Source organism: Sebastes umbrosus, chromosome 1, assembly GCF_015220745.1.
Source record: "Sebastes umbrosus isolate fSebUmb1 chromosome 1, fSebUmb1.pri, whole genome shotgun sequence".
In the NCBI taxonomy this organism is placed as follows: Eukaryota; Metazoa; Chordata; class Actinopteri; order Perciformes; family Sebastidae; genus Sebastes; species Sebastes umbrosus.
The window spans coordinates 28,132,767-28,147,861 of NC_051269.1; the positions used below are offsets into that span (position 1 = coordinate 28,132,767).

General features: G+C 39.7%; 2 protein-coding genes across 2 annotated transcripts; both read left to right on the top strand.

Moving 5' to 3' along the window:
* The first annotated feature begins 220 nt into the window (after window positions 1-220).
* Window positions 221-6,218, top strand: tsfm (Ts translation elongation factor, mitochondrial). Its single transcript, XM_037787195.1, has 6 exons — window positions 221-369; window positions 1,184-1,336; window positions 2,204-2,332; window positions 3,042-3,164; window positions 4,042-4,123; window positions 5,629-6,218. The coding sequence occupies exons 1-6, from the start codon at window positions 322-324 to the stop codon at window positions 6,015-6,017; spliced, it is 924 nt and encodes a 307-aa protein (XP_037643123.1). The 5' UTR covers window positions 221-321; the 3' UTR covers window positions 6,018-6,218.
* Window positions 6,219-7,977: 1,759 nt separating this feature from the next.
* On the top strand, window positions 7,978-14,770 carry myl6 (myosin, light chain 6, alkali, smooth muscle and non-muscle). Its single transcript, XM_037787205.1, has 6 exons — window positions 7,978-8,108; window positions 8,407-8,434; window positions 10,878-11,021; window positions 12,421-12,594; window positions 12,810-12,887; window positions 14,350-14,770. Exons 1-6 carry the CDS (start codon window positions 8,106-8,108, stop codon window positions 14,376-14,378), a joined length of 456 nt encoding a protein of 151 aa, XP_037643133.1. The 5' UTR covers window positions 7,978-8,105; the 3' UTR covers window positions 14,379-14,770.
* Window positions 14,771-15,095: the final 325 nt, after the last annotated feature.

Below are 15,095 nucleotides of genomic sequence, written 5' to 3' on the forward strand. Positions count from 1 at the left end.
ATTACAACTAATAAAGTCCAATAAAAACTTCCATAATAACACACACAGACCAAACAAGCTCCTGACAATGCACTTAATCAAGTATAAAGTAGCACATACTGGAAATACTTAAGTACCTCAAAATTGTACTGAAGTAGGGTACTTGAGTAAATGTGGTAATGTAAAGTGTAGTGTGGCTGCAGCTGTCCTCCCGCCCTGCAGGGGGCGCTGCGGGGTAATAAGCGACTGTAGTGTTTTTGTCCCTGCGCGGCCTCCGTACACAGCGTGTATTTCAATGACACTGAGCTTTCATAAGTCAGCTCACTTCATCAGGGTGTAAAGATGTCTTTAACCTTTTTATTCAGAACAATTACAAGAGGCGTTACAAAGGTGAGCTTTTATACTTTATATATCATGTTACCTGCAGCTGGAGCTGTCTTTGTTATCTTATCTTCTTTACTTCCTCACTGTCACTGGGCCAGTTTCACTGAGCTACCTCTGTGTTGTTAATTCATCCTGATTTTATTATATTGCCTTTTTATAAAACACAACATGGCCAGTACTCCCTCAGATATCTGGTGTACAAATATGGAACACCAAAATATAATACATGTTATCAAGAGCTCGTTATCCTTAGAACATTTTAAAAGGAAATTATCATCACATTTAATTCATATTTAATTCAATATTTCTGATATGTTTAGATATATATATATTTTTTTTCTGTACTGTTTTTTTGTATGTATTTCATTGTTTTTATTGGATTGTTTTCCACTTTTTGGTTAGGTTTTTCTGCACATTTTGTGTGCTTCTTGTTATTATAAAATAATAATGAATAATTACGTTGTTTAGATCTTTCTTCCTTTTTTGTTATTGTTATTTATTTCTCCTGGGGTTGGGGGAGGCCTGTGGCTTCTTGACCTCTCCTGACACATTTCTAGTTTTTTTTTTCATTAACTGGATTTTGTGCAGTTTTATATATGTGCAAATAAATAAAATATATATTAAAAAAAAATATTATTTCATGTTTGGTTAGATATCATTATGGGTGGATATCTCTGTAGAATATTTTTCTTAAAAAAAGGCATTTGTTGTTACAGATTTGTGCATGGGACTGTCTGGAGTAAGCCTAGGTCACTGGGCTTTTTTAAAGTAGTGCTATACAATGTGTACTACTACACCTTCTCTCATCTGTCATCCTCAGGTCAGCATTTGCCATCATGTCCAGTCGTTACACACAGGTTGTCAGCTTCTGGCAACTGAGAAAGCCCTCCTGATGAAACTGCGGAAAAGCACCGGCTACACCTTCATAAACTGCAAGAAAGCCCTGGAGAAGTTTGATAATGACATGGCACAGGTACAGTAACCCTCCTCTCTCAATTAGGGTGACCAGATCACAACAAGCCAAATGTGGGACAAAGAGCATGTTTGTGTGGGACAATGTGGGACACGTTACCAAGGCTGAGAGGTAGTCTACAATTTTTATATATAATGTCTATCTAATTTATATGATAATCATTTCTATTCTGCCCCTTATCTTATAACATCTCTATGCTTTGCCCGAATGCATCCATAGATTGGCACATCTCTCTTTGAGCCGCATGTTTCTTGTGAGACTCACATGAACTGTGTCGCTTCATGTCGTATTCCCCCCCTGTGTGAAATTGAAAAATAACTGGCAAATTTCATAAAAGACTCTGAGCATCGCCTTCCACCGGCTTATAAATACTTATAAGTACTTTCACAGTCTTTGTCGTAGCTGCTCTTCCTTTTCTTTGTGGTAGTTTCCATCATATTCTGCCTAAATCTGCATAGTGACTTTACGGTTACTCGCGATTTTCTGCGTTGGGCATAGCGGTGAAAGGTCAACCTGCACTTGACCCACGTGTCCGCAGTTTGACAGCAAACACAGCGCCGTGATGACAGCCTTCCCTGATTTCTTCAGTCATTGGATAGAAGCCAGATTTTTAAAAAAGCGTCTGTCCTGCAGTGGGTTGACTTTTGAAAACTAGAGCCAATGAAAATGTGGGACATCGTCTCAATATGTGGCACAAGGGATAGAAATGCTGTGCAGTCCCTCATAAAGTTGGACACCTGGTCACCCTACTCTCAATCTCTATCTGCACTCACAATACAGGTGTGGTACAACAACAACATATTTACATGGTGACTGACTACTGAAACGACTGTGTTATTGTGACTGTGTTATTGATTAATCCTTCAGGCAGAGACCTGGCTACATGAGCAGGCCCAGAAGGAGGGCTGGAGCAAAGCAAACAAGCTGGAGGGTCGCAAAGCCAAAGAGGGTCTGATTGGTCTGTTTATAGGAGATAAAGCTGCAGTTATGGTGGAGGTAAGGCCAGCGCCATTACTTAAGTTGATCACTTTCCAGTTTGTTTGACGTGATGACATTCAGCAAATACACAGAACAAATACAAAAACAGACAACCATGGAAACAAACAAAGTACTCCCCCCCCCACACACAGCCCTGGAATGGTAGAAATTTCTCCCTAGTTCACAATTAAAAAATGGAATAAAATAAACATGGAATTAAGTAAGGTGTGAGGTTCTAATGTATGTTAGTAAAGTAATACAACATTAAGTACATAATAAGAGCACAGTAGGACACATTTCCATACTACTTCACTATCAATGAGGATGTAATGATGGTAGTATGGCCAGAAAAGAGACCCATCTTTTTTCATACATTGCTGGTTTCCTCCTCACACTATACAGGATCTTTTCAGGTGTACTGTAGGATTTTAATTCATTTAATCATTGCCTCTGTGAAGGAGGATGTTCAGATTTCCATTTTTGTAGAATACACTTTTTCCCAGCTGTGCTCGTGAGTAATATGAAGTATTTTGTATTATATTTCACATTAAGTCCTTAGTTGCGTCCGTATTTTGTGCAGTCTATGTGGAGCTTACAGTAAAAGGTTCTATTAAAGATGTTTAGTAGTATTTGTCTGTTTAGTTGAGATCAGTACTGTCTGAGACATTTCAAGGATATTTACCATTCAGCAATATCTGTTGTCTTTCTTCTTGTCTGCTTGATGCAGGTTAACTGTGAGACAGACTTTGTTGCCCGTAATGAGAAGTTCCAGCAGCTGGTTAAGGATGCGGCATTTGCCACCTTGGCTCACCACCGGAATAAAACCCAAAGCCATGCAGGATATGTGAAGGTAAAACCACATACTGACTGCAGGAGGTGCAACTGAGGGAAACTTCTCTGTTCACTGTAGAGCTGGAGGCTGGAAACTCCCATAATGTGATTTCAGGTCTTTAAATATATAAATACACACAAAAAGAGGCCGGCTATACTGATGTGGCTTCATATTGATTTATCATGATTATTATTATTATTATTATTATTATTATTATTATTATTATTATTATTATACAATAGGCATTTTTAACAAAAGACGCAGTAGGAAAAGCTCAGGTATAAATAATAAAATTGATGATGGCTGCTTCAGTTCAGGGTCCTGGTATTATGCCTGCTGGCTCACACTGTCAGGGCTTAAGGGAGCCATTGTTAATGTAGTTAGTTTGCTTTTCCTACTGTGACGAGTCAAAATATGTGCTGTGAAAAAGACCTATTGATCAAGTATACAATTGCAGACTTAACTGCCAATCTTTTAAGCAGCAACATTCATTATTTTTATCATATGCATGATAGAACTTATCTTGCTTCTGTCATCAGTGATTTGCATCTTACTATTCAACTTGCTTTTAAATGTGCACACACAAACTTGACATTATTAATCAGAATTGGAACTTAATTTAATGAAACTGGTATAAACTGAACTGCAACTGTAATTTTCTGGCTTATCTCTCCTCCGTGAAACATCCATCAGGTTGTGTGGGAATAATGATCTATGCTGGTTTTTACAGGTTTTAGTGTTACTGTATAAAAGACTTCTGGAGGTCGATGCTGATAGGACGGAATATACTGTATGACTGCGTGCAACTGAAGGCAACACTGTTAACTGAGGGTGTCAGAACGCACCAGCCCTGTTTCCTTTGCTCTGCTCTGATTCTGCTCACTCATGTTTTCAGAGTGTCCTGGCAGGTGATGAGTTAAACAAACTCAGTTTGGATGATGGAGCTTCACTTTCTGATCGGGTCGCTCTCACAATAGGTCAGTAAGAAAACGTTGTTTTGTTCCTAAAGTGACACTTTTCAATTCATTGTTTTGGTTTCAAACAAAAGGGAAAACTGGTAAATCCACATAATGTTTATCTACTGTAAGTTGACCAAAGTGCTTATATATGCAAACAGACACATTAAGCTGGTTAGCATAGTGGAGCTTTTGGAAGCTAAAGAGCCAGATATTTCCCTCAGGAGCTGGTAGAGACCAAAATCAGAGCTAAATGAGGGTGAATATTGGATTTACGTTCGTCAGGTGGACACAAATACGAATGAATGCTACCGGCGCTCCGTATGTGCTGGATATTTAAATAAGCAACTGTTTGCAAATATCAACTTAAAAGGTAATATGTCATTTTTTTCCACAACTTGTTTCCACTTATTGCAGGTTTAAAAATAGGCCTACAGTGCCTGGCTAGCTCAGTTGGTAGAGCGGGCGCCCATGTAACAAGGCTCAGTCCTGACCGCGGCGGCCCGGGTTCGAATACGGCCTGTGGCCCTTTCCGCATCCACTCTCTCTCTCTCTCCCCCCTTTCCAAGACTCTATCCACTGTCCTGTCAATAAAAATGGAAAATGCCCCCAAAAAAATAACTTTAAAAAAAAAAAAAAAAAAAAATAGGCCTACAAAAATACGTCATCCCTGCGGCACTATAGAGTGACGTTATTTTGTAGGCCAACTAGGAAGTTGGCATCGCACTGGTTCCCTCGACAAAAAGCCAATTGGCCAGCCATTTGATTTTATATTATTACAGAAAATAAACCCTGTGCCAAATAAACATTTATGAAAATTACAGGTTTTCTTCAGCAAGATAATCTTCACAAATGAACACCACTTCTATGATTTGATTTGAAGTGTGAATGTAATCGCCAGAAGTAAAAAGCTAACATTTGGCTATAAACAAACTACAACACGGGCGCATGACTTCACGTCGCCACCACGAAGCTAAAGGCGGACTAGGGTTCTGCGTGATGACGTTTAGTAGTCTCATTTAGCCACTTGTTAGCAACCGCCTTTATTATTTTAAAAACACGTGGGATATTTACTGATGTATTTTATGTCGTAGAACAAAATGTTAAAATCTCTAAAGCTTGTGTTAACCACAGACCTTATTTTAGGCATCTAAGTAAAAAACAATTAAAAAAAAAAAACACTGACTTCCAGACAAGGGAGCACGAAGTGCTAAACTACTAACTAATTTCCGGGGGTTTAGGACTCATTCCTGCTGCGCTTTATACTGATATTCTAACATTAAAAGTAAATCAATCATGATGTCATTAAATGGCAAAATGTACACATTGTAGTTTCTTAACAGCAAAGAAAGAAAGAAGAACAGACACAAAATATTTGGGCCTAGAAGAACTGAAAATACTTTATACTCGAGAAACCATTCAGACCTCAAAATGAATTCTTTACCATCTAGGAAATGAAGTAGTTTTGCTGACATCAGTTTATTGCACCATTCACTGATAAAACATGTTTCCCTCTTTCCTCTCAGGTCGCCTCGGTGAGAATATGTCAGTGAGGCGGGCGGTGACGGTGGGTGTCCCTGCTGAGTGGCACATCGGCTCGTATGTACACGGTGGCGTGAGCGGCCAGACTGAAGTGGCCATGGGTCGATACGGCTCCCTGGTCGTGTTTCATGGTGGAAAGGAGGGAGAACGGGAAGTTCTAGGACGTAAGCTGGGACAGCACGTAGTGGGAGAGGCCCCTGTGTCCCTGGGCAACATGGATGACCTGCCTTGCGGTGAAAGTGAGACTCGCCTGCTGCCTCAGACCTTCTTGGGAGACCCCAGCAGGACTGTGGCACAGTTCCTCAGGGGTCAACAGGCTCGTGTGCTGGACTTTGTCCGATTTCAGTGTGGCGAGGCAGAAGAAGCTAAATGAAGGGAGGGAAATCATTCATCCAAAAGGATTCGTCATGTGTCTTTATTTAATATGAAGATTAAATGCAACTACCCATTTATTCTTGAACATTCAGACAGTCACACAGTGTCTCTGTAAATTTGAAAGCAGAATATGTCTACCAGCGTTGGTGCCTGATGAAATTACCAATCCAACAATAAAATTATTTTTTTTCCCTGGAAATCTTAGTCCATATTCATTTGAATATGCTACTCAGTATTTTGAATTATAAGATCCACATGAACATCATCTTAATCAGGTAACCCACTGACATGCATCAACCTACCGTCATAATTTACATCTTCTCTTCATGTTTTCTTAGTTCCTTTCATCCTTGCATGAAAATGGCCATGTCTAGATGGGACTTTCCAACCTGTTGTGCATTCTCCCAAGAAATTGTGCATATTTCAAGGGAAAAAGTTGTTTTGAACTAAACATAGCCATGAATCTTCCCACTAGAAAATGTCAAAAACGTCTGTCCTAATTATGAGAACAAGGTGGATACACACATTGGGACACATTACCGGCTTAAACTCCTTGTATTTTTAGGGTTTTGAAAGGGTGTTGTGTCAAATGACTGCAGAAGTGCATGAAATCAGTGCTGTTGCCTCTTGAGTGAAAGGTGGTGATGAGACAAAAAAAACTATCATCACTGTCCTATAACTGCAAAGTACAACCTTTTGACCGTTGATAATTTTGTCTTCCTTGCAAACTCCTGCCTAATGTTTAAAATTACCAACAATCTTGCTCATCCAGCGAAGCCTGGCCCCTGTTGTCCGATCCAATAGAAGAGCTACTGTAGCTCAAATTGCTGAAAAAGTTAATGCTGGTTCCGATAGAAAGGTGTCAGAACACAAAGTGGATCGCAGTTTGTTGCGTATGGGGCTGCGTAGCCGCAGACCGGTCAGGGTGCCCACTCTGTCCTAATGTTATGGCTGACCGGTGAATATATTAGGGCTGTCAAAGTTAACGCGATAACGCATTATAGCTGAAGTAGGCGAGATTGGAGCAAATATGATTAAAAAAAGTTATTTTTATAAAACGGTCGCTATATCGTGACAGTAGTACATGAAACAGGTAACCTGAAAAAAATCATGCGCCTCTCTTTCCTCCGGTGTCCTCCGGTGCTCCTAACGGCATCTGCAAGATTTCACAGACTGGAGGAAAACAAGCAGTCAGAGCTGATCTGAGGTCTGCTGTCCAGCTGCCGTCTATGAGAGCCGGCTGTCAATCACTCGTGAACTCTGATCAAATGGTCAAACTAGTCAGCGCTGATCAAATATGAATCAATATTATGTTATTATGAGAAAGTTTGTGACGCCGCCACGATTGCGAAATCTGAAATGTATATATACATATATACAATACACAGCATCCGACCATGCATACATTATTCTTATACCCAAAATCAAATATCCACAAATTTGCATTATTCTTTACAGAATACAGTTATCAGTTATGTAGAAGCTTTTTTGATTAGTACTATTTATATGATTACCTAGTATTTAATAATCAGTATAACCTCCTGGGAACCGAGTAAAAAAGGAGTCTTCCAATTACTTTTTTTGTGTAATTTCCTTCCTATTTAGGGTTAAAAGAAAATCTTACAATTTAGGCTTTTTGAAAGACATAAAAAAATGAACAGATTATGTCGATAGAGTGATATTAAACCAATAATACATTCAATTTGATTAAAAAATGCCATATCACTGGAAAGCCCATGATATCCTCTTTACAATACACCAGGGGTTGATAGAGTAAGTCAAAAGAGTAAAAGGATATGCATGTGGACAAAATGTCCACTACAGAGGACACATGTCAATGGGCTGGGTCTCAGGAGGATGTACAGAGGGGGTGTGGCAGTGTTGTAGCTGCACGCCTGCAAAAGAAATGGGAGTAAATGCAACTGTGAAATAGAGGCCTGCGATTGGCTGCTGCTAGATAAGCTGCTGTGACGTCATCAGTGATGCACTGCTAGCCGGTGTAGCTGCTGCTGTCCTGCTCATCATCAGCTCAGAGGAGATACAGACCCTCGCCCGTCTGTCCTCCAACAAACACTAACACACCGACATGGTGAGTACCGATACTGCTCCAGATGAATCTATACAAGTAGCTGCTTTTAATAGATGTGTAATAAATGACGAACACGTTGTTCTTCATTCAGTGATTGAGAGAAACATGTAACCCAGGTAACGTTGAGCTAGCTGCGCATCTCTCTGCTGGCCTGCTGCACTCAGTCTAGCTTTAAGCCTTTAGCCACAATCCTTTATCTTCACTGTGCCTCAGCGTTAATGCAGGATTAACTTGAAGCATAACATCACACTAACACCTGTTTATTATGTTATTCCCCCTGTAACCCTGCTTCCACCAGTCTGACTTCACAGAGGACCAGATCATGGGTGAGTTAACATCTGATTAACATAGGGGATTTCTCTCTCTCTTCTTAATGATGGGTTAAAGCAGGGGTCAGCAACCTTTACTATCAAAACACACATTTTAGGCAAAAATAAATAAATGGAAAAAAAATCTGTCAGCTGCAAAACATTTGATCATTGTGATGAAGGTAACAGTTTATAGTCTAAGTATATAGTATATAAGTCTAATGCAGTGAGGGCCCAAGTGCAAATGTACTACGGAGTATTAGGGCTACATTGAGGGAAAAAACATCTGAGATTTACAGAATGAAGTCATAATATTACGGGGAAAAAGTCGTAATGTTACGAGACGAAAGTCATAACTTTACGAGAAAAAACGTAGTAATATTACGAGAATAAAGTCATAACTCTACAAGAAAAAAGACGGAATGTTACGAGAAGAAAGCCATAACTTTACGAGAAAAAAAGTCGTAATGTAACGAGAATAAAGTCATAATATTACGAGAAAAAAGTCTTAATATTACGAGAATAAAGTCATAACTTTACGAGAAAAAAGTCTTAATATTACGAGAATAAAGTCATAACTTTACGAGAAAAAAGTCTTAATATTACAAGAATTAAGTCATAACTTTACGAGAAAAAAGTCGTAATATTACGAGAAGAAAGTCGTAACTTTACGAGAAAAAAATTTGTAATATTACGAGAATAAAGTCGTAACTTTACGAGAAAAAAAGTCGTAATATTACGAGAATAAAGTCATACATTTACAAGAAAAAAAAGAAAATAACACGTAAAATTACTACTTTATAATATTATGACTTTATTCTCATAATACTACGACTTTTTTCTCTTAAACTTCTGACTTAAATACGTAATATTGCGCCTTTTTTTCTCGTAAACCTATGACTTTTTTTCTCATAATATTATGACTTTATTCTCGAAATCTCAGATTTAAATTTTTTTCCTCAATGTGGCCCTAATACTCCGTCGTACCATAGACCTACAACACTGATAAATAAAAATGAAAATTTAAACAAAAAACAGTTATTCATTTCCATTTTTAAAACTCCACAGGGAGCCACTGGAGAGGAGCTGAAAAGCCACATGTGGCTCCGGGGCCGCAGGTTGCAGACCCCTGGGTTAAGGTTATATAAACATCGTGGTAATATATGAAATAGCTTTATGACTTTGTCACTCTGACCCTGTAGCTCGACTGTTGTCTCTGCAAACCTCAGGACCCCTTCAGGTAACTTTGACAGACTGAGGATATACAGCTAATAAACTAAACATTTTCTAACTGTGAGGTTCAACGTTTGTGTGTTAAATACTTGTCATGACTTAACACCTGACAAATGCTATCTGAATTCATTACGAGTGCCACAGAATGCTCTACTAACCTGCAAAAAAGTAAAAGCATGTTTGTTTTTGCATGCTGGGGCTGGGATCAGGGTGTTGGCCCAGCCCTCACTGCTCTGGTGTGCTTAAAGGCGTGGCAGATGTCACTAACTAGTCTTGTGGCCCTCACTAAAACAGTTTGTTTGAACAGATAGTACACATTGATGCAGGACACCAGTTACTTAGAGGTGTTGGGACTGTTCGTATTTATTCCGAAATAAGGTTCCATTGGGTCCACCGGAAGGGTCGGGACTACAGCACTCTATGTAATCCTATTGGGGCAATCTGGCACCGTCATTTACGTCCACTAAAAGTGCTTGTTTTTGCCCTGAGAGGCTCTGATTGTTATTATGAGTGTCTGACATTATGGACAGAGTCTCGCTCAAGGAGAAGTCTCGTTCTGAAATCTGACGAGGTGACGTGTCGCTGGAAGAAAACGGTGGAATAGAGGAATACATCCATGGTGGAAATGCGAGTGTCAGCCGGACACAGTTTGTTGTGTTCGAGTACAGAAAGTGTAGCTTAGTGTTATCTAAAAGATTAAAAGATTTTTAATGTCATGGCTGAGATTTAGATGATTTCAACAATGTGGTTGAGGTCTTTAAATCTGATGGCCGCCCGTATTTATGTGAGCCATGGATGTATTAAGTGAACTGGATACCTACTATTAAAGCTGCTAATGTCCTATCAATTAGAGATGAGTTGTTTTATTTCATTATTTATGAGGTGAATGCATCATTGATAGGCAGCAGTACTTTGAATCCCGACTGTGTTCATGTTTTTATCACGTTCATGTTTCCAGAACTTTGCGATAATGCGTTATTGTCGCAACAGTTTCAGCTGATAGATGGATAGATAGATACCTACCTACCTACCTACCTACCTACGCAGTAGTGTCAGGAATCCCTCCTGCCACGCAACTGCGAAAATGCGGAGACTTAGTTGCATATGTCTACTGTCAAAACAACTTGTGCAGTGGTATCAGCTGTCTGAATGTCTGAATAATGTTTGTTAATGTACTGTACAACTGAATCTCACTTCTACCTCTCTGTCCTCTCTGTCTCCATATTAGAGTTCAAGGAGGCCTTCCTTTTGTTTGACCGGACGGGTGAGGGGAAGATAACCTTCAGCCAGTGCGGTGACGTTATGCGGGCCCTTGGACAGAACCCTGTCAATGCTGAGGTGCTCAAGGTCCTGGGAAACCCCAAGTTAGAAGGCAAGCATCTGATTCAACATCCACAACTAAAATAGACCAATTAACCTACATTATCGTTGCCTTGGCTAACAGTTCAGTTGAGTGTACCATTCTAACCCCTCATTACAACCCCAGACATGAGCATACAGGACAGCGCATTTCTTTTAGTTTTTTTCTTTAGATTTTACGATACCATTTTTTCCTTCCCGATACTTGCGAACTTGCGTGATAAAAAAAGTTATTGTTATTTAACAGCTGTTTACTACTGACCATGTATGGGTGCGATATGATAACTATCTTTGTTGTATGGCCTGGCTCAGGTTGAACCCTTTGTAAAACATGTACAAATACATACAGAGAATGAATGCAATAGAACTTTCTTTTATCGTTTAGTTTGTCAGTTACAAAAAACATAAATAAGTGAAGCTAGGAATAAATGATTCTGTATTCTCAGTTGACAGCCTGTGTGCTAATTTGTCCTGCAGGGTGCAATATTCACACACACACTACAAGAGTACTGCCACCCCTCGAAATGGAAGCCTTATATACTGAACAGGTCTTCTTCGCTGCTCTAAAACAGTAGTTGCAAGTGGCCATGATGCAGGAACAACTCTACTTTTAGTATTGATGACCTATGAAAGCCTTGCAAGTTCACTCCTCACGTTAATGAACTCCGTAAGGTCCTCTGGGATGTGGATCTAATGTTGACAGTAGTTTGTATGTATGAAGGTGTGCGCAATGTGCAAAAGTGGTGCTATTTCTATATTTCAAATCAATGAGAATATAAGGATTTGTGTAAACCACAATGTGATGCACATCATTAACGGCGATAACAGCGCTAACACTGCAAACTACGGCGAACGTGCTGACAGAGATAACAGTATTAACCAGGGGGGGAACCATAGGGTGGGTGCTATGCTTCTGCGACAACGCCGTCAGTCGGGACGGCGTTACCAGCTGTAATCACCGTATGACTCACGGCTCACGGCCTGGAGTCATACGGTGAGCCAGTGGGGCACGCTCACATGCACAGACATGCACTAAAAGCACGCATGGCTGGTCCAGCAATGTCAGCAAGGCGAGGGGAAGCTCGTATTACGACGCACACAGAGGGAGAGCAACTTCATTCCCTGCTCTCTCAGACATTACTCCTCTATATCTTTACATAGCAAATAGTTGTTTTATGCTTTAATGCTTTGAACATCACATTTAGCACCTTTAATAAATGAGCATTTAGCCTAAAGCTTTGATATTGTGAAAACTGCATTTGTACTGCCATTTTTTGCCTATGCTGGGAAAAAAGAGAGGCTCTATAAATCTCATGCAAGCTTACTGACATCCATACAAATCTGCCCCATTTCATAACGGTTCTGGAGGTGTTTTAAAATAAAAAAAACATTTGTTATTGATTGACCTGCAGATATGAACTACAAGATGTTGGATTTTGAACAGTTCCTGCCCATGCTTCAGGCCATTGCTAAGAACAAGGACCAGGGCTCCTTTGAGGATATCGTAGAGGGTCTGCGTGTCTTTGACAAGGAGGGAAACGGTACCGTGATGGGAGCAGAGCTGCGTCATGTTCTCACAACATTAGGCAAGTCAATAAAACCTCCAAAACACAAACACTTGTCATTCATTTTTATCTAGCTGAGCTGACTTGTGTATGTCTTCTTGTCATGCAAAGTAAAATCCCTTCAGGCTATTATCTCAGCCAAGAACAATGTAAACAAGCATGCTGCCTTTTCTGTCGGTCTTTCTTTTCTTTACTGTGTCTTAAAATGCATAGAAATTCTTCTTTGTTTGTTCCAGGTGAAAAAATGACAGAGGAGGAGGTGGAGACTCTTTTAGCTGGACATGAAGATGCCAATGGCTGCATTAACTATGAAGGTACAACTGCACAGTTTATGGAAAGATGCACTCACTTTATACAAAGTCTTACGCTGTGCAATGTGCCTCATGAAAATATGCGACACTTCTGTTGTGGACGTACAAAACAACGAGGGTCATTGTGTCTTTGTGTCACGTGCTCACTGACTCGGCGTTCCCGCCTCACAGCCTTTGTCCGCCACATCATGTCCAGCTGAGCCCTGAGGGTATGAGCAAACCCCTGAAAGCCCTCCTCACTGCTCATCTCCTGAGTCAGACGGAGAAACAGCCCACCACTGCACAGGGGCCTCACTCTCATCTAGATAGTGAGTGAAGAAGTGTGTACATGTCGTAACATGCAGTGGGAGTGCAGCATAGCGGTTAAAGTACCTTTCTTATGGTCTGGACACATCGCCCGTATGAGCAGCGCCTGACGGCTGCCTTGCTGAACTACTGCGTGACTCAGGCATCGGTTGTTCACACCAGCTGCGTTTCTGCCGCTGCTGCCAGCCCTTTCTTTCTACATAGAGTTTGCCTTTCATAATGGCCATTTCATTTCATTATAAATGTAATTTATATTTATTTTAGACAGAAAAAGGTTTAGAAACGTGTGGTAATTTGTAAATAATAGTAATAATCCACAATACCGGAGCTGTACAAGTCACTGCATGTTCTACAACACTGTCCTGCACATATTTCAGAATAAAAGCCTTGTATTAATCACGATTATTTTGATCAATGTTAAGATCATGTTTATTTATCACGATTATTCACTGATTTTTAGCAACAACATATTTTGATTGCACTTTCACATTAAAATAAACAGAGCACTGCTTTCACTTTCATGCTGTGCTACATTCCTGCTATTGTACAAATTAGGGTTGCTCGATGTCGAAAAGGAAGATGTTGGAAGTGCTTGATTTGATATGCAGCAGAGTTTCCTATGAGCAGAACACGCATTTTAAACGTAAATATCGCAGTCGATCGTGTTCATATAAATGTGGGAAGCCAAAATCGTGATCGCGATTAATATTCGATTAATTGTGCAGCCCTACCATACAGACACCGGGTACAAAAAGTGAAACAGTGAAAATACAATAAACTCAAATGATGCAAACAAATACAGTATACATTAAAAAATCTTAATAGGTAAAGTGTTCTCCTTCAGTTGCTGCTGCCCGCTCTGTGGCCGTGCTACTCGTTAATATTTATGTCTGAATGTATTTATCTTTCCAGATGTCTCACCTCCTGTTCTTCCCCTCTTTTTTTCCCAAGTTGCGTTTCATGTTTTATTATTGTGCATAAGGCCAAATGTTGATCAGATCTGATATTCGAACCTGTTCCATGTTTTTGGTCGTCTTTGCTGGCGAGGAGAGCCTGTATCCCTTCTGACAGATGTTGTATGTGAAGTTTGTTCCTGCTTTTATTGGACCTTCTTCAGATTTGAAGCTGATTGAAGTTTCTTCTTTTGCTCTTGTGACAGAACTCGTCCGGATGGTGATGAGCGGTTGAAGATTTCAGAAACACACTTCCAGCTTTAATTTTATTCCTGAATATTTTTGTATTGTTTGTCTTGTCTTGCTCTTCCATCCATCCGTGTCATCCTACCTCCAACAAGCTTGTCTTTTCTTTTCTTTTCTTTTTTGGACATCTTTATTTTATTTTGAAAAGTGCCTTTTCTGTCTAATGTGAAGAAACCCTTTTCATCTCATTTTCCAAACATTCTTCAGCCTCGCAGGTACAATGGGCAGTAAGGTTCCCTCGATGATTTCACCTGTTCCATCTTTGTTAATCATCCTGTCAGTCTTGTTGTAAACAGATTTTTTTTTTGTTTTTATTTGGATGGATATGATAATGTGACATGTGACATTTAACAGTATTGAATAAAACCCCTGGTTTCCAAAGTGCCTCTGAGTGTTCTGCTTGGATCGAATATTTCTTTATAGGTTATAGATACATTACAAAACATTATCTTAGAAAACTATTAATATCCGTATAATCTCTGTAAAATATAACCTTATCGTTATCAGCAAAATAAATGTCATATCAGGAAAATATTAATTACTATATAAAAAAAAAAAGTCTATTTGCAGGCTGATAGAGCCCTATTGTGAGCCTAAAAAAGTTGTTTTTTATGTTAGAAATGTACAGTATGGGTCCCCAGCATTTGGAAACTGCCGGATGCTTACTTGCATATGTGGGGGAATTGGCATAATTCCCCAAAAATGA